At 52.1% G+C, this 23,096-nt stretch overlaps 11 protein-coding genes across 11 annotated transcripts; 2 read left to right on the plus strand and 9 right to left on the minus strand.

Moving 5' to 3' along the window:
- Positions 1-15: 15 nt before the first annotated feature.
- Positions 16-1,428, minus strand: BO94DRAFT_612328 (FAD dependent oxidoreductase; the record flags this gene model as incomplete). Its single annotated transcript, XM_025616665.1, has 1 exon — positions 16-1,428. The coding sequence occupies one exon, from the start codon at positions 1,426-1,428 to the stop codon at positions 16-18; it is 1,413 nt and encodes a 470-aa protein (XP_025461840.1).
- A 593-nt stretch (positions 1,429-2,021) lies between these two features.
- BO94DRAFT_612331 (uncharacterized protein) lies at positions 2,022-3,066 on the minus strand. The gene is made up of 5 exons (XM_025616666.1): positions 2,844-3,066; positions 2,670-2,795; positions 2,467-2,622; positions 2,277-2,417; positions 2,022-2,228 (listed from the first exon to the last, which is right to left on the minus strand). Exons 1-5 carry the CDS (start codon positions 3,007-3,009, stop codon positions 2,161-2,163), a joined length of 657 nt encoding a protein of 218 aa, XP_025461841.1. The 5' UTR covers positions 3,010-3,066; the 3' UTR covers positions 2,022-2,160.
- Positions 3,067-4,570: 1,504 nt separating this feature from the next.
- BO94DRAFT_612337 (RTA1 domain-containing protein) lies at positions 4,571-5,838 on the minus strand (the record flags this gene model as incomplete). Its single annotated transcript, XM_025616667.1, has 3 exons — positions 4,571-5,341; positions 5,388-5,636; positions 5,691-5,838. 3 exons carry the CDS (start codon positions 5,836-5,838, stop codon positions 4,875-4,877), a joined length of 864 nt encoding a protein of 287 aa, XP_025461842.1. The 3' UTR covers positions 4,571-4,874.
- A 157-nt stretch (positions 5,839-5,995) lies between these two features.
- Positions 5,996-7,859, minus strand: BO94DRAFT_612341 (FAD-dependent oxidoreductase). Its single transcript, XM_025616668.1, has one exon. It carries the CDS (start codon positions 7,769-7,771, stop codon positions 6,170-6,172), a length of 1,602 nt encoding a protein of 533 aa, XP_025461843.1. The 5' UTR covers positions 7,772-7,859; the 3' UTR covers positions 5,996-6,169.
- Positions 7,860-8,515: 656 nt separating this feature from the next.
- BO94DRAFT_540535 (caleosin family protein) lies at positions 8,516-9,930 on the plus strand. The gene is made up of 5 exons (XM_025612937.1): positions 8,516-8,833; positions 8,890-9,114; positions 9,169-9,330; positions 9,388-9,480; positions 9,530-9,930. Exons 1-5 carry the CDS (start codon positions 8,591-8,593, stop codon positions 9,653-9,655), a joined length of 849 nt encoding a protein of 282 aa, XP_025461844.1. The 5' UTR covers positions 8,516-8,590; the 3' UTR covers positions 9,656-9,930.
- A 489-nt stretch (positions 9,931-10,419) lies between these two features.
- Positions 10,420-12,498, minus strand: BO94DRAFT_612343 (MFS general substrate transporter; the record flags this gene model as incomplete). The annotated part of the gene is made up of 14 exons (XM_025616669.1): positions 10,420-10,708; positions 10,759-10,850; positions 10,901-11,024; positions 11,070-11,160; positions 11,210-11,338; positions 11,363-11,414; positions 11,458-11,511; positions 11,563-11,722; positions 11,767-11,837; positions 11,888-11,941; positions 11,991-12,072; positions 12,128-12,207; positions 12,262-12,339; positions 12,394-12,498. 14 exons carry the CDS (start codon positions 12,496-12,498, stop codon positions 10,420-10,422), a joined length of 1,461 nt encoding a protein of 486 aa, XP_025461845.1.
- Positions 12,499-12,846: 348 nt separating this feature from the next.
- On the minus strand, positions 12,847-14,221 carry BO94DRAFT_612347 (NmrA/HSCARG family protein; the record flags this gene model as incomplete). The annotated part of the gene is made up of 3 exons (XM_025616670.1): positions 13,819-14,221; positions 13,354-13,774; positions 12,847-13,301 (listed from the first exon to the last, which is right to left on the minus strand). Exons 1-3 carry the CDS (start codon positions 13,990-13,992, stop codon positions 12,847-12,849), a joined length of 1,050 nt encoding a protein of 349 aa, XP_025461846.1. The 5' UTR covers positions 13,993-14,221.
- Positions 14,222-14,450: 229 nt separating this feature from the next.
- On the minus strand, positions 14,451-16,418 carry BO94DRAFT_479149 (Zn(II)2Cys6 transcription factor; the record flags this gene model as incomplete). Its single annotated transcript, XM_025608735.1, has 2 exons — positions 14,451-15,959; positions 16,008-16,418. 2 exons carry the CDS (start codon positions 16,416-16,418, stop codon positions 14,451-14,453), a joined length of 1,920 nt encoding a protein of 639 aa, XP_025461847.1.
- Positions 16,419-16,679: 261 nt separating this feature from the next.
- On the minus strand, positions 16,680-18,137 carry BO94DRAFT_570124 (OSTA/TMEM184 family protein; the record flags this gene model as incomplete). Its single annotated transcript, XM_025614780.1, has 6 exons — positions 18,002-18,137; positions 17,809-17,956; positions 17,502-17,760; positions 17,328-17,453; positions 17,131-17,280; positions 16,680-17,084 (listed from the first exon to the last, which is right to left on the minus strand). The coding sequence occupies exons 1-6, from the start codon at positions 18,075-18,077 to the stop codon at positions 16,680-16,682; spliced, it is 1,164 nt and encodes a 387-aa protein (XP_025461848.1). The 5' UTR covers positions 18,078-18,137.
- Positions 18,138-19,502: 1,365 nt separating this feature from the next.
- Positions 19,503-20,991, plus strand: BO94DRAFT_310775 (NADH:flavin oxidoreductase/NADH oxidase). Its single transcript, XM_025606823.1, has one exon. The coding sequence runs from the start codon at positions 19,576-19,578 to the stop codon at positions 20,809-20,811; it is 1,236 nt and encodes a 411-aa protein (XP_025461849.1). The 5' UTR covers positions 19,503-19,575; the 3' UTR covers positions 20,812-20,991.
- Positions 20,992-21,171: 180 nt separating this feature from the next.
- BO94DRAFT_561255 (DUF500-domain-containing protein) lies at positions 21,172-22,235 on the minus strand (the record flags this gene model as incomplete). The annotated part of the gene is made up of 3 exons (XM_025614205.1): positions 21,172-21,960; positions 22,015-22,118; positions 22,178-22,235. 3 exons carry the CDS (start codon positions 22,233-22,235, stop codon positions 21,172-21,174), a joined length of 951 nt encoding a protein of 316 aa, XP_025461850.1.
- Between the last annotated feature and the right edge of the window lie 861 nt (positions 22,236-23,096).

Genomic DNA, 23,096 nt, shown 5'->3' on the forward strand with positions numbered 1-23,096 from the left:
TTGCCAGTGGGATAGCTACAACTTTCTCGCCAAGGCTCCCTCGATGATGGACGGCAGCAGCTGATCCACCCCCCGCCAGATCGCCGACGACCACGGATGTTCGTACGTCCCTCCAATATAGTACGTATTCCGGTACCCCTGCAGGTGATTCAGATCCTGATGGAAGCCCGCCTCAATGGCCTCGCTGCTGACCGACATCTGAAAAGGAGAGTGATCCGCAAAGGCGACCAATTCGGGGTCGCTCAGATCATAGCCAGCGTCATTCAGCCCGAGAAGGTCCTCCGTGATGGCTGCTTTGACGTCCTCCTCCGTCATCGCCTTCTCACTGCCGTAGCTGACCATCACAATATCAGCCACCGCGGTGGGATTAATCCCAAAAGTACATGGTAGCGAGGGGAGAGTATATGCCGTGTTAGCCCCGCGATTGACGATCTGAAGCCCCTTCGGGTACCCGTCCACCCGCACCAGGCCCGCATAGTAATGCCCGTGGAGGAATTGGTCGAACAGCTGCGACTCGGTTTCATCCACATCCAGCCCTGCCAGCACCTGCCGCCTCGGGGGAACAGCCACAATCGTCGCATCCGCCTCAATGATGGTGATCTCCCCATCCGACGATTGAACCGTCAGCAAATGAGTCTCATCGTGCGAGCGAGACGCGTTCACCACCACGCTATGCAGCAACACATCTTCTCCGAGCTCATCTAACGCAGCGTCGAACACTTCCCCATTGTTATGTCGCGCTGTGCACAGAAATCCCGTTTCAAAGGCATCCAACATGGCTAATGACACGGATTTCATCATATACACCGTGGGATGATTTAGCCAATGGCGCCCCCCTTGACTATATATACTGATGAGCTCGACGGCAGCGCCCAGATCATACTTTTCGACAAATTGGCCAAACGGCATCACCAGATCCTCGGGTACCTCATCCGGCAGACTCCAGCCCGCAGCTAGATAAGGATATTGCTGAAGAATCTCGCCATAGCGCTCCAGTGCGTCGGTTATATTCCCGGGGTATGGCTCCACAATTTCTCCGGTCTGAAAGTCAATCCGTGCGATTCGGTCACCATGATGCATGGCCTTGGTGACTGGCACGTCGAACTGGGTAAAGAAGTCAACGGTCTCGGGGGAATCTTCAAACAGGGTGACGCCAAAGTCAACCGGCGTGCCGGTGGCTGGGTCAATGTAGGTGATGGTGTGGCCTCCTAGACGGCCAGTCTTTTCCACCACCACCACGCTCTGGTTGAGTTGTCGCAGACTCATGGCCGCATAAGTGCCAGCGGCACCGCCGCCAATGATGCAAACATCGCGTCGGATTACGTCGACGTCGCGGGCTTGGTCGTGGGTAGCATGGGAATGACTGGTGCCAGAAACGATCCCGAGAAAGAGGGGAAGATATGCTGAGATAGACAGTAAGGGCATCATCACGGAGTATAATAATATAAAGAAGGGGCGGATCAAAGCGCATATCTATATTAACCGGGTACCGGTATACAGCGCTGCGCTCCTGCAATGGCCAACATATGAGACATGATCTTGTCAGCATTCGGGTGATTGACCACCGGCATGCTAAGACCTGCCACCCTTTGTTGCCTCTCGGCAACTAAACATGTTGTACCCGCCCTTGACGGGTCGATTTCCCTCCCTTCGATTGCAACAACATGCCGTGATGCTACTCCATTGCATCGCCAGCTCTCAGATACTCAGCCATGAGAGGGACAGGCACCGAAATATGCAGCTTCCGTGGCCAGATCTTGATCCCGAAGAAGCTCGCAAGATCGGTCTAGCTTGTCAATTACTACAGTTCAAACCAGGAGGTGCTTGGGGGGCAACATGTCCTGTTGGAGGGATTGAGGTATGGAAACTGGCAGTGGGGTGACATGTGATTAACCCGACTGCAAAAAGGGTCCGTTCCATGAAATATGGGGTTTGGATCACTTGGCGGGATGACCGTGTTGTACAGAGTAGCTGGATCTTGCCGTCATCACCGTGCGCTACTAGCACAGTTGAATAGTATCGTCCAATTCTAAGGTAGCTAAGGGAGCTTTATACATGTATACACCGACTATATATACATACACACCCCAATAGAGGCCCATATGCCCACGGTAGATGTCGTTAAATATCTAACCGGTCCTAAGCATAGGATGGCAGCACTCAAGCGCACTTGCCACTCTTGCAAGTCAGGTCGCCAGAGCAGTCATTCTCATTCGAACAAGAGGCACCTGAAGCAGAGTTAGTGTAACGTAGAGCACAGTCACAAAGGGTCTTACCAGCACAGTGGCCTTCCCATTCGCAGGACGAGGAAGAGCCAGAACCGGAGCTAGACGAGCCAGAGCTGCAGTAGCTCGAGGCATCGGCATCGGTGTAGGTATTGGAGGTGTGGCAGGATCCATCAGAGAACAGCTTGCCGGCTAGACAATGGGTTAGTTGTGGTCCCTCGACTTTGGGAGGTGAACGTACTGTTGACAGTCAGGGAGCTAGACGGATCAATGATAATAGTCTGAGAGTCATCAGGGGTCAGATCATCCTCGCAGTCGATCTGCGCGTCGCCGCCATTGGAAGTGGTAGATCCAGTCCAGATATCGATGTGACGCTTGCCATTCTCGTAGTCGGAAGCTGGGTCGTTAGTAACGGGGTAGGCGTGTATGTATGGAAAGACGTACTGCACTGCGCGCAGGTATCCTCGAAGCGGAGGTACTTGCGAAGATAAGGGAGGTAGATGATCTCGCACTTGGTGAACTCGCCAGGGGCCGAAGCAAAGGTCAGGGGGTCGCTGTGGGTGCCAGTACCTAGTCACCATTAGCTAACTGCAGAACTGTCCAGGTTTAGAGGCATACCCCCAGCGGTGTAGCCACGACCACAGTCGTATGCGATATCCGCACTGGGAGGGTCGTTGTCGGGATATCCGTAGAAGGTGATCTCGACGTCGGACTTGGTCGAGCAAGCTGCGGCTGCCGAGACGAGGCCGGCGAGGGCGAGTCCTTTAAGAATCTTGGTGCTCATTTTGCAATGGGGTAATTGAAGAGTGAGGAAGAAATGTAAAAGCTTGGTAGGTCTGGTTCTTCGAGTAGAGCTGGGAATCAAGTGCATTTATATAGTTATGCTGGGGCATCTCCCATATTTGGATATCTCTTTGAAGCATGTACTTGATTGAGGGATTTACTACAAGAGGAATGGTCGCAGGCTTCAAGCTAGGCCTGCAGGATTCTTTGCATGCTGACCCCCAGGTAGGGGTAGTTTGGTCGCCTTGATCTACAGGTGCTAGTGCTTATTGCTTCAGCTCAGTCCGTTTTCATTATCGCCACATCTGTTGCGAGAATCCCCACCTTTTGACCATCACGTATGGGAAGTTCCATATTGCGTAGATAATTTAGGCTCATCTGCTTTGCCATTTCATGTAACAGTTTGGAAAGGACGGCATGGACTTCGAAGCCCAGTTTCATCGTGTCCGGAACGCTCTGAGACAAGCCTCGACCAGGAAGATGGGGTCCGAAGCCCTAACAGGCAAGTCGGATCCATCTTGGGCCCGACCTCCTTTACAGATTTGGTAGGGCTCGGTGGCCCCCATCTCATTGTTCGTCCGAGCTGGATCGTAGAGATTTCCGCTTATGGTATGAACACGAGGAGTCCTGGATGCCTGCTCCATGCGAGTGGTCAGCACGCGGGTGATCGGCCCCAACCAAGAACTATATATCCCTCTGCTCATCCGGGACGCCCGCTAGGATATACATGGAATCCAGCACCGGGGCATAAAGTCATTAGCATACACTGATGTTTCAGAAGAAAGAACCCTCGCAGCCACGGGAATAGAGCAATTTCCTATTCCGGAAATTGGAGGACATCTATCCTTTCATCATGATAAGGACAATAAGACTAGAGTTCGCAGGATGAAGCCGTTGGGCTAGTTTCTCAGCTCGGGGTAATGCCGGCCCACGTGCCATGAGCGGTTGCTGCTTGCTGGAGTGCTTTCAGGCGGGCTATTTTTGGGTGGACACGATGGATCCTGCCAGATAAGCAGACTGCAGATAAGGCCCTTCCCCCGGCTATTCTTTCCGGCAAATGTGCCTCCCGGGAAGGGCCCTACCATGCCATTGAGTATCATGCCGGGGAGTCTGCTCCTGCATCGTACAAACTGGCTCTTTATTTTTCCAATAACCCCTTCGAATTGCCAGAGTGGAAACCAACATAAAATCAGAACCCTACCCCGATCTCCGTGGCCTACCCCTGACTCGGAAGAACGAGGGTGGCCTGCAGGGCTAGCAGCGTTTCGGCCAATGGGGCCAGGAATGTGGCGGATGGGGCCAGAGATAGGGTCCACAACATGGCAGTATCCCATTTTCCACATCTGTACAAACCCACGGGCTTTCAAAAATGGCCTGATGTTACCTTCAGAGGCCAACGGAGTTGTCCGAGGTGTCCAGGGATCGTGCTCTGCCAAGCCTTGCTAGCTCAGTGCTTGGTAGGTCGCTAACATGGATCAGTGGTAAACAGTCGTGGGGAACGGAAGACCGGCATCATACCACCATAGAACAAGGTCAAAAAGACTTCTCCCTACGCGTCGTGAAACCTCGTTGCTGGCCAAGCTCACCGCCAATGCCAGACTGGCTGAAATGGGCACTAGCTGGCCCGCTATTCTCTAGGGCCATTCTTCACTTGCTTCAGGTGAAGGGTCAAGGTTAAACTAAGGAGCTGGCATCGCGAGGATGACCAAACGTGGATGGGTCAGGACCTCATTATCGATTGAGAACTTGCCATACACTGCAGCATCAGCATCATAACACCATGGGCTACATTGCAAAGCTATATAGGGAGGAGCGAACGCAAGACTCCGTATCATTCATAATTAGCTAACCGAACTGAGTAGGCTGCTAAGCATCCAATGGCACCTGTATGTCCATCGGCACTGGGACAAATTTGCACGTCTTGACCACCTGGTCCGAGTACCGGGTCCCCCGTCCTAGGTAGCAGTTGATCTGACTGGGGTGGATGAGCTGGAGCACCCCCATCGCCGCAAACATCAACAACGCATCGAACACATAGATGAAGATTTCATGCTTCATCAGATACCCACTGTATCCTTGCAGATATTCCACCACACGCACGACAGACCGGATGAAGATGAGGATGCTGGAGACGTACAGAGCAGTCATGTGTCGACGCCACACCTGCGAGAGTTCCACGGACGCCCCGGTCGGGCTTTTTCCTAGGCGAATCTGGAAAAGGACAGCAGTGATGATAAAGAAGCCGAAGAAGATGATTTGAACAAAGAGACCGCCAATGATGATGTGCTCGCCGGTCGTGGGATCACTCGAACTAGTGACCATGAGACCAGCGCCTGATACTGTTAGTCAGGGTACGCGGAGGGGATCAACAAAACGCACCAGATGCCTGCATCAGGAATGACAAGACATCCCCAGTCACAAAGATCTTTGTCAGCCACCTCAACCGGATCACCGAGTATGGTTCAGCCTTGAGCATCGAGATGATGCGACCGAGGGTCATGTAGATGCTAGCGGCGAGGAAGGCGGGGGCGATGAGGATCAGAGAGCTCTGCATGGCATATGCGCCCGTGCTGTAGTTGGGGCTTTGCATCGCCGAGAGCAAACGGCCAACATATCCGATGGTTTCCACTGTGGGTGCAGAGGTTAGTGCATTCTCGTTTGCTGCGATACAAGGGAACTGACAGATGCCTCCAATGAAAAAGGGAATCATGAACCATGATCGGGTCCGCACCAGCTGGTAGAAGTGCAGGATGGTGCTGATGCCGAACAGGACGACAAAGATGCCTGCTGCTGCTGCCGAGGGCGTATAGTAATAGAGAATGAACTCCATGGTGTGCTGTGCAATTCAAACAACAAGAAAGACTGAAGGGGATATCTGAGGCAGGCCCAGAGACTTACCCAGGGTGGGCCTATGCTTTTATGTGATTCATGCGAGCGATGGATCTGGCAAGGGTCGCGATATACGAGATTAGAGTGAGCAATCGGTCCCTGAACCCCAACTTTGCACGCGTGGCTGGGATAGACTTGGCCTCTTTCTCGTTGCGTATACCGATTGGGGCAATTGGAGACTCGTACTCGTACCCTTGCCCAACTCGGGACATGCCCAGCCGATCCCATTTTTCAATGTGGAATATGACCCCTCCTTGAACGTTGGCAGCTGCCTAAATAGCTTCCTGTGCCCGCTGCTCTCGCTTTGCAAGGTCATTTATTGGCGTCAGGTTTGACTTGGAAGGCCCCTGCACACAAACCCCGTCGCAGCTGAACCGACTGCCGTGGACCGGACAATCCCAGCTCTTCTCCGTCTGATTCCAGTTCAACACCGCTCTTGAATGGGGACAGACGGCACTAAACCGATGCGCGTTTCCTTCCTCGTCCTTATACACGGCAACAGGTGCCAATGGGTCTTCCTTGATAACACCACCAGAACCCACGGCGAGATCTTCAATGTCCTTCACGTCAGGCTGCACCCAACCTTGATAATGAGTAACCGCATGCTGCAGTAATCGTGGCACAGAGCTGGCCTGGATGGTACGGTCGGGGTTATATAGACTCGCCCAGGGGTTATCCACGCCTTCGATCTCATCAGCAATCATTTTGCCGGCCAGCACCCCGTGCGTGAGCCCGTTGCCGCTGTCTCCTGTGATGATGTAGGTATGGTGTTGGCCCGGATCCTTGCCAATGCATGCCATGCAGTCGGAGGGCTCAAAGACCTGCCCACTCCATTTATAGTCGACCGTCCCAGCATTGGTGAACCGCTCACGCGCCCAGGTCTCGAGCTGGGCGAAGCGACCGCGAGTATTTTCCAGGCCGACCTTATGATCGCATCCTCCAAGCACCAGATAGTCCTCCTTGTCGTCGCACTGGGTACATCGAGCATACCGGTACGGTCCTGCGCCAATCAGGCAATCTTCGATGGAGCCTTTAGGAATCCGAATGGCGATGCAGTATGTACGCATGGACTGCATTTCTGCGGCCACCCCGAGCCTCTGCAGCGGTATACAGGTTGCCTCGACCATGTCTGCTGCAGTAATGGTATATCCACCTTTGGTGTGGACCTCTACAACCTCGCTCTCGTGCATGGACATCATCCGGGTGTGGGCAAAGCAGTGGAAATTCGACTGCTTCCGGAGCCAATCCAGAACCCCGACGCAATATCTGGTGGGATGAAAGGTGGCCTGGTCTGCGAACTTGGCACCCTCTCCATGATCGAGGCTGCCGTTCCAGCCTTGGACGGTAAGATCATGATGAAACGTAGCAGGGAGGCCGAGCGTCCTCGCCAGTTTGACTTCCTGTTTCAGCCTGGCCACATGTGCGTGATAACTGGGATGACCACGGGGATATGGCGATATCTCATACCCTGGGAGCCGACGATAGTCACAATCAATGCCAATGGACTTGCAGATTTGTCCGACCCGTTCAATGGCCCAGGCATGACTCTCTGCCGCAATCCGGGCACCGTTAAACCCGTGTTCCTTTTCAATCATCGCATATCCATCATCCAGCGCAGTAGAGAGATGGCCGGCAGTTCGTCCGGTTTCCCCTGACAAGACCTGACGCGCCTCGATCATGGTGACTTTCTTACCCCGATTGACCAGCTCATAGGCGATCGAGATGCCCGCAATACCTGCGCCCACGATGCAAACGTCTGTTGTCATGTTTTCCGTCAGTGGGGGGAAGTGGGGATATTTGTCGTAGGGCACGTGGTGAACCCAGACCGGGTCGGATTCGCCAGAGGTATTCATCCAATGAGTTGAACTGGGCATGGTGGATGGCTTCCGTGGAATAAACTGCCACTAGCCGAAAATATAATGCTAGACTAATCTGAACAATGGCATGTGAATTGGGCTGGTCTGTCGAACATGGCAGCGAGCGTGCAAGAACCATATATCGTTTGTCCGCCCTTGGGGTGGCGCTTGTGCAGGTTGGTCCCTCATGATGAAACAGCCTTGATTGAGTTCAACAACGCAGGGATATGGCCGCTACAAGGTCAGGTTTTCTACGGGACGGACCTTTTCGCCTGTCTTATTGGTTGAGATGAGTGAATGGGTGCCATGGTTATCGAACCGAGTGGTCATGCCGATGCTTGTGGAGGATGTTGGAAGGTAAGCCTAGTTCCGGCCTCTTCAGCATTCTAGATAGTCTAGATGACTTCTTACATAGCCAACCGGTTGATCAGCACAGTCTTGGCTTTACCATTCAAGGTTTCGCTCGGATATTCATCCCACATTATCCCAAGTTGCTGAACACGACGCAATTACTCGAGCGATATTTGCAACTCTAATCCCGTTTATATATAATGATAGTGGTTACAACCTTGGATGACGGAATATCTGCATGCGGCATAACCACGTGGGATCTATAATTAACCAGAGACCACTAATATTGTTCGAATTAATTATCCCACGGCACCTTCACCTAAGAAAGACGAGCAACAATGCCGTCGGGTTGCCCTGATCGGCCGTCCTCGGGAACGATGACCTCACCATGACTCCCACGGCAAAGTGGCGACATCATCAACACCAACCCCACCATCTTCTATTTAATCCATTCCCCTCAATTGGTTTGATCTCACATCCACCACCATGCCCCGAAAGGTCTCCTTCTCGGAGGCCCAAAACCCCAACCACGAGAAACCCATCCGACCGCCTTCCATTTCCATGGGATTTCCCACCAGCGTCCCCAAGTGCCCGGCCACGGAATCGCGCCCGCCTGCCAATTACACCAACGACTACATCGAGAAGCCGGGGGTCCCTCGCGGTAATGCAGCAGCCTCAATTGATCGACCGGAGGGAGATGAGGACTATTCCAAGCGATATGGCGAATATGTAAGCCCTTCCCTCCCCCCAAGAAACAGCCAGGAAACTAATTGATTCTATTTTAGACCCCATTACAACAACACATTCTCTTCTGGGACCGCGATAGCGATGGCCAAATCTATCCTTGGGACACATACAATGGATTCCGCGAACTGGGATTCAACATTCTCTTCTCAATCCTAGCCACGTTGATCATTAACCTGAACTTTTCCTATCCAACTCGCTTGGCGCATTCGTATCTTCCGGATCCGTGGTTCAGGGTTTACGTAGATGGGATTCATAAAGCCAAGGTACTCCCCGCACCCATTTACCCACCACGAAACCATACCAACTGACCAACACAGCACGGATCCGACTCCAACACCTACGACCCCGAAGGCCGATTCGTCCCACAATCCTTCGAAAACATGTTCGCCAAATACGACCACGACGGGGACGGGGCATTATCTCTCCGGGAACTATTCCAAATGATGCATGGGAATCGCTGTGCGGCAGATCCCTTCGGGGTACGTATCCCCCTCATAACAACTAAACCACAATCATCACTAACAGACACGCCACAGTGGGGAGCCGCCATCTTCGAATGGGGAACTACATGGCTACTGATCCACAAAGAAGGCCAGGTATGGAAAGAGGACGTACGGGGGATTTATGATGTGAGTTAATCATACCCTACTATTAAGACCAGGGAATTGATTATCGCAGGGCTCTCTATTCTGGAAAGTTCGCGCCGCGAGAATATCCATCCGGGGATGGTCGCAGGGGTTGAGTATTGGGGGTTCTATTCGGGGGATACTTAAGATGTTGGTGGATAGGTACACGGATGAGTGATCTTGAATCTATTGAGGACCTCATGTCTGTGAATTATATTCATCAGATATTCAGCCACAGGACTTATAGATAAATCCCAAGCCGATACATTTCTCATGTTTATCTACTTGAGCGTAGCCAAAACATTCTCGTCGCTAGGGATATCGGCGAGTACCACTACATAACATTCCTCAAATTTCTCCATTCAAACCAGTTAGTATACCACCCACAGGACCGTAAGTATAATTATCCCTACCCATGAAGACTAATCCCATCTCTACAGAATAAATAACTCGTAATTGCTGACGAGGAGCTAATTTATATCATCCGTTGACGAAGTCTCCGATTAACGGACATGTTTTTGACAGTATCATCGACTATCTAGAGTCTGGACTTGATGTCGTAACATGGTGTGGTAACAAATATTGAATCCTTTTAAAGAATATCAGAATAATGATGCACAAGTGGGCAAACTGCCATTGTACAGGGTCACTGGTATGGATAATGTCCATCCATAGGGGAAATATGTTGAGCTTTGTGCCTGCGTCGAAGGATCCAGGATTGGGAATGGGGTTAAACCCAGGGTTAAGATAGAGCATTACGACATATCTACTGGGCGCATTAACTATCCCGAAATACAAGTGATGACAGAACGGTGCTAATACTGAATATTCCATTCGCTAATTATGGGATTTGTAGTGAGTAAGATGGACTATAATAAGGCATACATTCATCTCTAAACCCACCCTACGCACCCACCTCACCACTTCCACTTCCCCTCTCACCTATCCCACCCCACTCACCCCCACCCTCCTCTTTCCCTTTCTTCTTTCCTCCCACTTAAACGCAAAATGAATACAAACAAACAACACCGTCGCCAACGACGACAGCCCAAGGTACAATTTCGCTCCAATACGCCAATGAGGAGCCTCAGACGCCGGATACGCAGCGATAGGAAGAAACGCACTGAACAGGTACGAGAAGAGCGTGCCCGTGGCGAAGAGGACGGTTCGGACCTCTGGTTCCTTTTCGAGATGTGCGGCTGCCCAGGCGCAGAGGAGCATTGTTGAGACGCTGGGCTGTTATTAACTAGATGTTTTTGTGGTTAGTCTGGGGGGACGTACGCTCCGATGTAATCCATGTACCAGCCTGCCATGTAGGCGTGTTCGTTGCTGGGTTGGATGACTAGGATTATGAGGGATGTGATGTTTATGGCCTGTTCTTGTTAATATTGGATAGGGGATTGGGGGTGGGGGATAGGTTTACTGAGTGGAGAAGTAGGAAGGGCAGTCGGACTCCGAAGTAGTCACTGAATCCGCTGAAGAGGATTTCAGCGACGAGTTGGATGGCCTGGCCGATGATGGGGAGGTAGTCGAGCATGGCGACGGAACTGTATGTATTAGAGATGATCGTACTGGGGAGGGATTAAACGTACTATTTCTTTGTCCCGTCAGGGTTCTTCAATGACTTGAGCCAGAGGTTGAAGTAGCTTGTTGGGGTAGTGCCGGTGCCAATTGCCCATGCGACTGACAAAATTAGATAACGTCCTGTGCTAGGGGTGTAGCAGTCACGTACTAGCAAAAAGCCATAGATGCCAGAACTTGAAGCATCGTAGGAAGCTTCCCACTCGGATGCCGCTCTGTGGCTTGCGGCCAACACGCTTTGTGCGCGCGGTAGCAGTCTCTGTTGAAATTAGCACGTTCACTGATTATGGTAATTTGCACATACTGATATGTCTAGGCTTGAGATAAATTTTCGATAGCGGGTTCTGGCTTTCAGGCTGGATTCGTTAGCAGGGCTCAATCGGAGATCTATATTCTTACAAATCCCGGCAAAGCCACAAAAGCCATTAAAGCAATGAATATCGTGCAGACGCCCTATACAAATCGAGTCAGCATGAATCTCAGCTTGCGACAAGAATGACATACATTGATAATGAAAGCCCATCGCCAACCACTCCGCCCCATCGCCCCATCAAGGTTAGTAGAGAGTGCCCCCTGCATAGCCCCAGAAAGCATAGCACCAACCGGCTGAGCCATATTATACAAGCTCATACGCAAGGCCATCTCATGGGGGAGATACCATTGACTGTCACTATTAGCCTTTATCCACCTTACCTCTATCCAACGTACCTGATAATAGTAAAATAGCCCGGCCAAGTCGCACCCTCAAAGAACCCGATCAGGAACCGCAAACCATACACCTACCGACTTAGCCTTAAGCAACCACCGACTAAAACATGCAGATACATACCTGCTTCGCCGACGTAACCGTCGACAAACAACACGTGAGAATCCCCCACAGGACCTGTCCCTCATCAGCCACTCACTCACTCATACCCATCAGACAAACTCACCTCACAAGTAGGCAACCAAACCGAAGGCCCAACATGAGAGATAATTATGCACGAAGGGTACAACATAACCATATACCCGATACTATTAACATACATCAGCATTCACCCATCCATCCATGTTCCTAGGATTCACTTACTTAAAAAAAGTAGTAAAATAATTATACTCATTCCCATAAAGCTTCAAATCATCTTCCATGCCAGAGACATAGGCATTACTCTGCAAAGAATCAGTTACCACCTCATATCATACACACACAGAAAATATACTCACAATATTCGTCTGATCAAGATACTTAAACGCATATCCTAGGAACCCCACGACGAGGAAAAAGCAATCGAGTCGCCATACCTAGCCCCGTTAATTCTCAAGCAACTTGTGAGCATAGATGAGGAGGAAAAATACCAGCGCTCGTTCATCTTCAGGACGGATGTCTTCTATTGGGTGTTCATCGATAGAATTGATACTATCAATGGCCCCTGCCTTGGTGTTAATCCCGGAAGTATCCATTTCCGGTCGCTCAAGGCAGTGACAGACGGAAAAAGAACTTGGCAATGGTTTGAGAATGCAGCAGACGAAAAGGTATTCGTACGTGCGAGGAAAGAACGTTGATTCTTATCTCGGCGATATGCATCCATGGCATCAAAGCGGGATGCGAAGGCGTGCTCTGTACATCCTGGGCCGGTGCGCTAGCTGGGCTCGCCAAGCCTCCTAGACTAAATGATTCCTAGATCGGCCTGTTCTCAGTACTGGCGTCGTAATCGAATGGCGCGATCTGTCGTGGAGAAAGCCCGACCGGGACCATGTCTGGCAGATTGCCCTAGCTGCATTTGATTATTAGTCGAGATGGCAGTTTGACTAGTGCATGTGATAACGTGATAATATGTGGAAATTGCATATCTGGTATAGATTTAAATTATTTGTTACTATTTCTACTCTACCTCCGTCTAGCATCATCTTAACCTCAATGCCAGGCCATGCAAACAAGTTCTTGTTCTGCTCCAAAAACTCCTTCCAGGTCGTAAGCTTGTATCTAGCATTGGCCACCAACTCCTTGCTTTCCTCGAGACTCTTTCCGTTAAAGTATCCCGGACTTTCAATGAACAGATGGTTCTCCAGCATCTCCTGTCCCATCGGACCCGGGATAAAGCTCTTGTATGTTTCAGGATCGACCAGAACAAACTGAGTCTTGTTTCCGGTAACCTGCTCGAACTCTTCCAGAATGCGAGTAGGAGTGTAGTAATCTTCCGCACCCAGGAGCTGAGTACCAGGTGTAGCAGACCGATTCCTCAAAGACGCGGCCACATATTTACCTATACATACGTGTTAGTCGGCTACACATTCCATGTTCAAGGTCAGACGTACCCATATCCGCCGAAATATCAATGAGCGGGAACTTGGCCTCCTTTCCAACGGGATAAGCAAGCGTCCAGATCCCATTCTCGCCCTTCCAGATGAAGCCAATCATGGAGTAGTTGGTCATGAAATATTCACGGAGAACAAAGGTGGCCGGCACACCCAGGGAGCGAATATACCGCTCCACCTCGGCCTTCTGATCAAAGTGAGGGACATGCTTGAGGCGGCCAGCCGTCGTCCCGGTGACATGCAGGAGGGAAGAGAAAATTAAGTGCTCAACACCAGCCTCCTTGGCCACGTCGACAACGTTCTTGCCGTGGACTAGTTCTGCGTCGGAGCCAGCAGTGCCCCAGGCAGGAGTTGTCACAAGGAACACGGAGTGGCTGTTCTGCAGGGCTTGTCGGAGCGAGTCTTTGGAGTTCATGTCGGCCTGGGAAGTTAGATGAATACCGCAAACAGTGAGTATGGGCTTACAGTGGTGATCCCAATGCCTTGCTTGGCCAAGGCTTGAGCTTCCGGCTTGGAGGCATCACGAGTGACACCCCGAATCTTAAACTCCTTCGACAGGTCGAGGTCGTTGAGGATGGTGCGAATAACACAACCACCCTGGTGGCCAGTGGCACCGAAGACAGTGACGATCTTGGACATTGTGATTGGAAGAGAACCTTCGATTGATGTATTCCTGTAGACTTGCTGGTATACTCAATCCTGTCCTGGCAGGTCTCCTGATATTTGCGTAAGTTACGCCACACCCGCGATGCAGATCACCCTATTCTCTTACTGATCCTTGGGATCTGCCGATCCGGGATACCAATCTGGAAACAATGATGAATCCCATGGAAACAGTGTCTATACATTCGTAGGGTGACAGCTATCTCGCAAATCGGTCTTGTGCCACGCCGAAGTTAGTAACCTTCTTACAAATGACAAGCTTTCGGGGTTGAGATCAAGCCCGAGAATCCACCCCGACTGTCGGGAGACACCTCCCAAACATCTCCGTTACCATTATGAAACTGCATCCTAGAAGATTCCATTAAGACAGCACCTCAAGTACATGGTCTAGCATGCGTACCATCCCTGCCACGTCGCAGCATTGCCCACAGGCATCACATTAGTGGCTCCCAGATCCAGTTCATGCCTGAGATACCAAACTCATCGATTGAATACATATCTGATTTAATTCCAGTCTCCGGTCCAATGGGAATCGAACTTTCTAAAGCGGGATCAATAGCTGTATGCAGAGTCCCAAGTGATGGAGACACCTCCATCTTGGCAGCCCTGGCTACAGCCGCCCGCTCCATCAGTCGCTTCAACGGCTTTCGAAGCATAATGCTCGTTTGCGATTCATCCTGCTCCCACTGGCCATGGATTTCCGTCACCATATCCCAGGCATGATTTGTCTGCACCGTGATCGGGCGGGTGCACAACTCGGCCAGGATGAATGCAACCGGATGCCATTGCTTGTAGCTCTTGCACAGCCATGCCCATTGTGACGTGGTCTCGTTCGTGTGTAACAGAATGGTAAATTTGACTGTTTCAATGGCAGCCTCGAACGCGTCATCACAGGCCTCTTGCGACAACCCCGTCTGTCCCATACCGGCCAGATCTCTGTAATGGACTGACAGCCAGATCTTCGACAAAGTCAGTCGGACAATCATTGCATAGACCCATTCGATCGGGACATCCATGTTCAAATGTTGCAAATATCGCTCCTCAAGAGCATTTGCCAATGTGGTTACTATTGTTTCGCGATCACTCGTAGATGCCGGGTCATTCGCATCATAAGATCGATTGGACCAGTGGAGTTTGGAGATGATCTCACACTGGACAATGGCCAGTGTAATATCCGTCGCACCGATTCTCTCCGGTGGTAACTCAGTCAGGGATGGCGACAGGTCCCGCACGTCAATATTGGAGGGAAGGCGCGTGTCAAACATCCCCGGATGAATTTGAGTGTCGGTTCCTTGGTCTTCCGAGGAAATCATATCGAGTACGCAAATGTGCCACCACAGCCTGCGTCGCATTTCGGCGTCAAACGGGCTCAGTCCTAGAGCCTGGCCATCTCGATGGACCCCTTGCCCTTGAGCAACTCGGACAACTACTCCCGACGCAGCCCACACCAGTCTGGAGTCGCTTCTGTAACGCAGACTGAGCAAAAAGACCACGGCAGCTTGAAGCACGCAGATGTTCTGAGACTTGATAAAGTTGGCTCGAACCAAAGCTTGGTCGACACCGCGTCGGTAGCTCTGGAGGGCTCGGTCGTAATCTAGACCTAGTATCGCCGGACACTGGTCCGGGGGCAGGGAAACAATGGCCGCAAAGCACACCGCGAGAATCAAGGCCTCCCGGGCAGGATCGGGATTAATGTTGTCGGCTTCCTGACGAACCATGACCTCGACCGACGGCGTGTGAAGAACGGCGATAAGCGGGGCGACATTGTTTTGGTACACACGCCATAAGAGTTGGATTCGGGCGGGCTGAAGATAGTTGTCTCGCAAGCTATGATCTCGCCAGTTGCCGCCCAGCGCGCCCACGAATTGCAGGCTTGTCAGCTCCGGGACATCAGACTCATCATCGGAAGACGATCCGTCGCAGATGTCCTGCAGTTCTCGAATCTAGCACCACCCGTCAGTCATGATTTCAAAATAATGAAGCAATCGGACCTTATCCCCCAAGACGGCAGAGGCCTCATCGCCAATGTATCGACTCTTGTTCTCCTTGATCACCAGACGGCCCTCCTGGTTGCTGGGGCCCACCGGACCACGTTCGGCGGGGAATCCCAGTGGGGAGGAGCTGGCAGCTGACCCGGAATCCGCCGCCGGAGGATGAGTACGAAGTTTCTGGACCTCATCCTCCAGGTGCCGCAGCTGAGCCAGCACTTCGGAGATGGGCGGGCGTTTCAGTTGGCGGGGAGCTCGCTTGGGTCCCGGAAACACGCATTTCTCGCCGCCCTTGACACAACGGCCGCAAGGGACCTGACGGTCGCATCGGACCTTCCGGCGGTTGCACAGGATGCAGCTACGGGGGTTGGGCGATGGAGGAGCCGCGGGGGATTGGCTGGGGCGATCATCCATGGTGCAGGGGGGCCATGCCAATCGACCTACACCGTTGGACGGGAGAAGGATAATAGGATGGAATGCGATGGTGAGCCAGCCGTCAACCAGACTCGGGGAGGGGCCGGAAGGATGCCCGAAGTCCTCCGAGCGGTCGGGCAGAATTCAATTCTTAAGCTGTTTTGCTGTTCTCACCGACTCGGGCTTGGCACCCCACTCAAATCAATGCTTGCTTGCTAACTGGTATTCGCGAAATCATAACACATCAATTATATCACACTTTTACAGCCCCTCATACCGCTCATCCTGCTGCTCCGGGGTCAGGATCTGATGCTCCGGTGACCGCGTCGCTGTCGACAGCAAGGTCAAGGGGTATGAAAACTCTTGCACCATCGCCACCGGGTTGAAAAAGAGCGCCCACGCGTAGATCCCCAGAGGACCGCCTTGGTACTTCTGTCGCATCTTGATCTGTGCAATGTCGTCTACTGGCTCGTATTGCGGCTGGGACATAAGAGGCATCTTCATCACGCTGTAGGGGGTGACGCTGTATGCATAGTGGAAGAAGCAGGCCAGCGGCACCATCTGGATGCAAATGATCATGGTCGGCAGTCCGATGGTGATGTCGGTGTACGTCATGACAGACGACGCCTTGAGAATCGAGGCCGTTCGGAGGATAGTGAACAGGATCTGTGGTCTTTAGCGCGGTAGCGGATAGGTTCAGCATCAGACATACACTCTCGACGAAAACCAAGCCGACAATCAGTTTGAACGCCAGCAGTTTGGCAAAAGCCCGGTGCCCCTCCATGTGGCTCTTGAGCTGCATGAAGAACTTGACCACGCCCAGGACCGCGATTGAAACCGACAGGTTCTTGAGGATCGTAATCTACCAGCAGATTAGCCGGTGTCTGCTTTCATCAGGAAAGGACATACCCAAATGTGTGCAAAGTAAGGCTCCTTGCTGTCGAGACAGTACACCCCCGCTCCTTGAGTAATACAGGCCACCACCGTTGTGATCAACGCGACGACGGGGTACTGCAGGACCACATAGTAGGTACGCTATCATGCGAGTCAGTATATTGCTCGTATGCAGCACGAGAGACAAACCTTGAACCAAGTCAATCCGTCCATCGGCGGTGCTCGTCGCCGCAACCTAGAAGGCTTGATTTGCTGGGTGGAAATCAACTGCACTCTCTGTTCATCACTGGGCGCGATAAACTCGCACAACAGCAAGAAAAAGGCATACAGGGCGATGCCTTCGAACGGGTCCGGCCAGGACGAGAAGTAGACGTAGTCGGCGGGGAAGCAGACGGACAGAAAGGAGAAGATCGAGTAGACGGGAACGACGCTGCTGATTCTCATGACTCTGGGAGATGTTAACCTGGTTACCTGCATTCAGGATCCGCCAGCCTACCTAATCTGCTCGGTCGGGTTGCTGAAACGCGTCGCATGTCTGAACATCAAGGCGAAGATGATCAGACAGGCTAAGGCAGTGGACGCGCCGGATATGATCATATTCAAATGGTAGAAGGAGATGTTGCCGACCACATTCTTGGTCTCATCTGGGCATGGTTAGATCTGTCTCTGTCTGAGTTGGGGCTGACTACCTTCGGAGACGGCATGTGAGGGGCAGGTATGATTGGACGAGTGATGATCGTGCAGATGCAGATGAAGGAAACCCATCGTCGAACTGGTGGTGCCGAATTCACGGAATCTTCAGGGATGAGGATGATTGAAACCAGGAAACCGATGCTGGGACTGAATTTTTATATGGCCGCGCAGCTGACGGGTCTACTGCTAAGGCCCAAAGCATGGGATCAGCCTCAGCCTCACAGCCCCCAAGCTAAGGCCAAGCCTTTGACAAGCATGCCCGATGCGGTATGGAGGGCGAGCCTCCAGCGAATCCCAGTGGAGCCAACACGAGAATGCATTTCCCCCCATTTGCTTAATTTTTAACCGGACGGTTGGAGCTCCACGCGCGGCTCCTTCTCTACTACTTGTTTCGGTTTAGAGGACAGACGCTGTTCACCCCCAGCAAGGCATTCTGCTCGGTCGGACTGCCGATCGGCGGAGTCGGTCTGGTGGCTATGTGGCACTCTAAAGGAAGACGATGGTTTTTCCTATCAGATGTCACTATTTGAGGATTTATGGAATGATGGAACAGGTTTGTTTGCCTTGGTTATTCCGCCTGACTGCAGCCAAGATCCCCACTGAATCCATCGCGTAGATGCCTGGATGCCTCGATGCCTTTGAATTGAGGTGTCAACTATTCCTTGATTCATCGAATTCATTTGGTGTTTATACCGTTATCGTGAGGACCATTCTATATTCCACGGTTTATGCAACTGCAAGATGATGAAATGGTCTTCTAGATCCCAGGACACGTTGACACATGAAAACACAAACAACACAGGGTGAATACGAACCAGACGGCAAAGCTGCATCCACCAGTGCCTTAGGCCGTGTTTCGGAATCCTTATCTTAACCCCGAACAACCTAGTTAACTGCAAAACAAATAGACTCAACAAGCTAAAGGGCTACGCCACGCCACGCCGTAGGCCGTCCTTCCAACGGTCGTTAGCCAACATCATTACCTGAGGACCCGCCAAGAACGTAAGAATCATAATCCTACTAACCCCCTCCCCCGTCCTCCGTAGTCCTTCTGGCTCGCACGTCGAAGGACACGGAACAAGAATTACCCTACCCGGTGGATAGTATCGGGATAACCCGCAGACAGTGTGAGGGGGGCAGCCCTAAGAATAAGCACTAGCGGGCCATATGCACGCCAACCACCAATACAGACCTCGTTGGGGCGATTGCAACATACGTGATTGATAAGCAATGCCTTATCCCCCGGTGTTTCTTGCATTGTGTGGTGCCTTTTGGTAGTGAGGATGGGGAATGTAGGTGAGGGTTTGTTGGTCTGGTGGTGTAGTACTCCGTGATACCTACAGCATTGGCATTGGCATCGGCATTGGCACGGTCACGCCATCATGGCTCATTATTTCTATTAGCAATGGATTGGGGGATTAATAATACATTTGTTTACACAGTACATTTAATATGTTTCAAGGGTGATGGACCTGATTAATTATATCAAGTAGGCACAGAACATCATTCTTAGATTACAAGTAACACCACCATCTACTTCCCCCTTATCAAGAAAAGAAAGGAATCCACCATGAACCAACAACCCATCGACAACCTCCCCGCCCCCGGCACCTCCTACTACACCCCCGCGCAGCATCCCCCAGCAGGAACCCAAATCGAGGGCTCCACCAAACTCTTCACCCCACTCACTATCCGCGGACTGACCCTCCCCAACCGCCTCTTCCTCGCCCCTCTCTGCCAGTATTCCTCGCAAGATGGCTACGCCAATGATTGGCACTTAACACACATAGGTGGAATCATCCAGCGCGGTCCCGGGCTCTCTATCATGGAAGCCACAGCGGTACAGAAAATCGGCCGCATCACGCCACAGGACCTGGGTCTGTACGAAGACGGACAGATCGGGCCGTTGCAGCGAATTACGGAGTTTGCGCACGGGCAGGGTCAGAAGATTGCTATCCAGCTAAGCCATGCGGGTCGAAAAGGGAGTGGAGTTGCGCCGTGGTTAAGTAAGAATGCCATGGCCGTGAGGGAAGTTGGTGGATGGCCGGGGGAGATAGTTGGGCCGTCGGCGATGTCTCACGAGGAGGGAGTTCATGCCGTGCCGAGGGCGATGACGGGGGATGAGATCCGGGTGTTGAAGGGGGATTTTGGGGATGCTGCGGGTAGGGCTGTCACAGCTGGGTTTGATGGTGTGGAGATTCATGCTGCGCATGGGTATCTCCTTCATCAGTTTCTCAGTCCGGTGAGTAATCAGCGGACGGATGAGTATGGGGGTGAGTTTGAGAATCGGGTGAGGTTGTTGGTGGAGGTTTGTGAGGTGGTGAGGGGGGTTATTCCGTCGACTATGCCGTTGTTGGTTCGGATTAGTGCGACGGATTGGTTCGAGTTTGATGAGGGATTGAAGAGGGAGTTTCCGGATAGTTGGACGGTTGGGCAGTCGGTTCGGCTTGCTGGGCTGCTGGCTGATTGTGGGGTGGATTTGGTGGATGTTAGCTCTGGGGGGGTTCATCCCAAGTCGGCGATTGCTATTCGGTCAGGTCCGGCGTATCAGGTGCAGTTTGCGCAGGAGATTAAGAGGGCTGTGGGTGATAGGTTGCTGGTTTCGGCGGTGGGAGGGATCAAGACAGGGCTTCTGGCGGAGGAGGTGGTGCAGTCGGGCATTGATGCCGTTCAGGCGGGTCGGTGGTTCCAGCAGAATCCGGGTTTGGTTCGGGCGTTTGCGAATGAGTTGGGGGTTAAGGTGAAGATGGCTACCCAGATTGATTGGAGTTTTGATGGTCGTGGGAGGCAGGCTAAGTTGACGTGATTATGGTCGATTGAGTAGAGCCTGGTCGGCAATACCAACTTTTTTAATAGTATCACCCAATGTAGATGGCGATTTGTACTTTCGCTTGAAGTAGGAAACAGAGTCTGCCGCAAAAGGCATGCATGATTGAAACCGAAATGGTTGGCGAGGTCTGCATAATGTCGTTGCCTTGTCGGGGATGCAACTGGCGAATACCATATTGCATTGGGGGCGCAGACACGATCATAGCCTATGGTGAGCCCTTCTCCTTTAACCATGAGCTCGCGTTGGAAGACACAAGAATTGACTGTTCTTCAGTATTCCGTGGCAGTCAGATGTTATCGGTGATATGCGGATAATTGTATGCGATTCAACCCTCGATCAACTCTTGGCAGGTCGCAATGCAATTGTCTCTCCTGGCAATTCCGGCAGAGGCTTCTCCATTGACTTATCAAAGTAGATGTCCGGGACCACCTCCGCTGGCAACTCGGCAATGAACTCGGCAGGCAATTCAGCAGGCAACTTGACCACTTCGTCTGCCGGCATCTCAATGGGCAGTTTCTGCACCTCGGTCCCTACTGGGAGCTCCGATGCCCCATCCGAAGACAGAGACACCTTCGGCGACCCGAAAGAAGAAGTCTTGAACAAGTCCGGTCGGGGAGCGAAGAGATCCGAACGCAGTACGCGCATCAGATTATCTGCCTCCTCGGGAGGAGGAAACTGGCCCTCGAGCAAATCTCGCGCCTTGATCTTTTTTCCATATAGCTTCTGATTCGCGCCGCGACGCTCAAATAGCATGCTCCCTTCGGTGCTGAACCCGCCAAAGAAGCCTTTATTTTGTCCATATGAAAAGACCCCTGCAACTCCCCCCGCGCTCACCACCCCACCCACTTCCCCATAACGACCCGTCGGGCCCATGGCAAAGGATACATTCTTCCCCAGAGACAAACTTCCGAGCTGGGCAAAAGTGCGGACGGCGCTGGTGGTATTCAGGACGAAGACGAAATTGGTGACCTCGAGGCCGATCTGTCCTCCTACGCCCACTCCGGCAGTCAAAATTGCAGAAGGAGCCGACCAGTCCCCTTCTTTGAGGCGCGCGATCAGGATACCGGATCCCATCCGGACGGAGCCAACGATGCCGACTTTTGAAACAGAGAATACCGCGAAGCCCTGCGCTTGGTGTGTTAATCAATGGCCTGGGGAAAGTCGGCCAGGGCGACTCACCTTGGCCGCGGCAAGGACTTTGGGAGGAATGAGGCTATCCGGGCCGTCAAGGTTGGCGGGGTTGGTAAAGGCATCGAGGATCTGGGCTGCTTTGTCGCATTCACCTATGGTCGCGTTTTGTTAGCTGCACCGCTGGTCTGAAACGGGAATGGGAGGGGCATACTGCGAAAAGACCCAGGGAGGGGGCTGTGAATGCCCTTGAGCTTGTTGAACACGGGCATTCTGGACGGACTTCGTGCTAAGGATGGCGGAGGAAAACGTCAAGGTCCGTGTTTGAAGAACCGAGTCATCAGAGCGCTGCTAGGACGGAGAAATTGGGGCCCGTCGAGTGGGGGCATTCTGATACCTCCAAATCCAGAGAGGATCGTTTCCTCAACTGGTGATTGAGGCTAAGTAGCCTCAGCCTCCAATACGGAGTAAGTGCACGGCGGTCTTAAGCATGGCCGGACGGTGAATTCACAAATCAGAGGCTGCTAAGCGCGAGGAGGATCGTCATGGCGGCCCGAGTGGAGCCAAATAGGCTTTGATGCCTCCACTTTTGACCCGTCTCTCCCTTCCAATCTCTTTGTCCCTCCAGGCTGACTTTCCTCCGTTACTTATCATCGAATCAAGACCGTACTCATACTACGGCATAGTCTATCCTTTACCATCTTTATCGACTCTAAAATCATACCGCGGGAGATGCGAAGAGCATCGGGATCCGTTTCTCTTGAGAATCAAGGGGCTATCCGGGGCCCCTATTGCGCAAGCAGTCGAGGAACACCGCGTATTTACCAAAATGCCAAACCCAGGGAGTCCGCTTCATTGAAGAAATGTTTTCTTGAGACTTGCAGATTAAACCTGCCTGGTGTTGTGTCGTCATCCAGCATAGCATGAGGACCATCTACCTAAGTGGGGAAACACCCGCGAAAAATATATAAACCGCCACACAGTATCTTAACCAGAAATGCAGGCTACTAAATCAACATTAAAACTAATCGACAAAGGGATTGACATTTACTAGCAATTGCTTACTTCCTTCTACTGCCAAGATTTACCTGACGTCCACAGTGGTAGACTGTGGACCCTGGAAGATGCCCCAG

Source organism: Aspergillus sclerotioniger (genome assembly GCF_003184525.1).
Source record: "Aspergillus sclerotioniger CBS 115572 chromosome Unknown BO94scaffold_49, whole genome shotgun sequence".
In the NCBI taxonomy this organism is placed as follows: Eukaryota; Fungi; Ascomycota; class Eurotiomycetes; order Eurotiales; family Aspergillaceae; genus Aspergillus; species Aspergillus sclerotioniger.

Excerpts from the sequence above, each read along its gene's own strand:
- BO94DRAFT_612331 (XM_025616666.1), bottom strand. The coding sequence starts at position 3,009 with ATGAGCACCAAGATTCTTAAAGGACTCGCCCTCGCCGGCCTCGTCTCG. Across the intron at positions 2,796-2,843 it reads TCGTGGCTACACCGCTGGGG|GTACTGGCACCCACAGCGAC; the intron begins GTATGCCTCTAA and ends AATGGTGACTAG. Across the intron at positions 2,418-2,466 it reads TAGCTCCCTGACTGTCAACA|CCGGCAAGCTGTTCTCTGAT; the intron begins GTACGTTCACCT and ends CCCATTGTCTAG.
- BO94DRAFT_612341 (XM_025616668.1), bottom strand. The coding sequence starts at position 7,771 with ATGCCCAGTTCAACTCATTGGATGAATACCTCTGGCGAATCCGACCCG.
- BO94DRAFT_540535 (XM_025612937.1), top strand. The coding sequence starts at position 8,591 with ATGCCCCGAAAGGTCTCCTTCTCGGAGGCCCAAAACCCCAACCACGAG. Across the intron at positions 9,331-9,387 it reads GTGCGGCAGATCCCTTCGGG|TGGGGAGCCGCCATCTTCGA; the intron begins GTACGTATCCCC and ends GACACGCCACAG. Across the intron at positions 9,481-9,529 it reads ACGTACGGGGGATTTATGAT|GGCTCTCTATTCTGGAAAGT; the intron begins GTGAGTTAATCA and ends TGATTATCGCAG.
- BO94DRAFT_310775 (XM_025606823.1), top strand. The coding sequence starts at position 19,576 with ATGAACCAACAACCCATCGACAACCTCCCCGCCCCCGGCACCTCCTAC.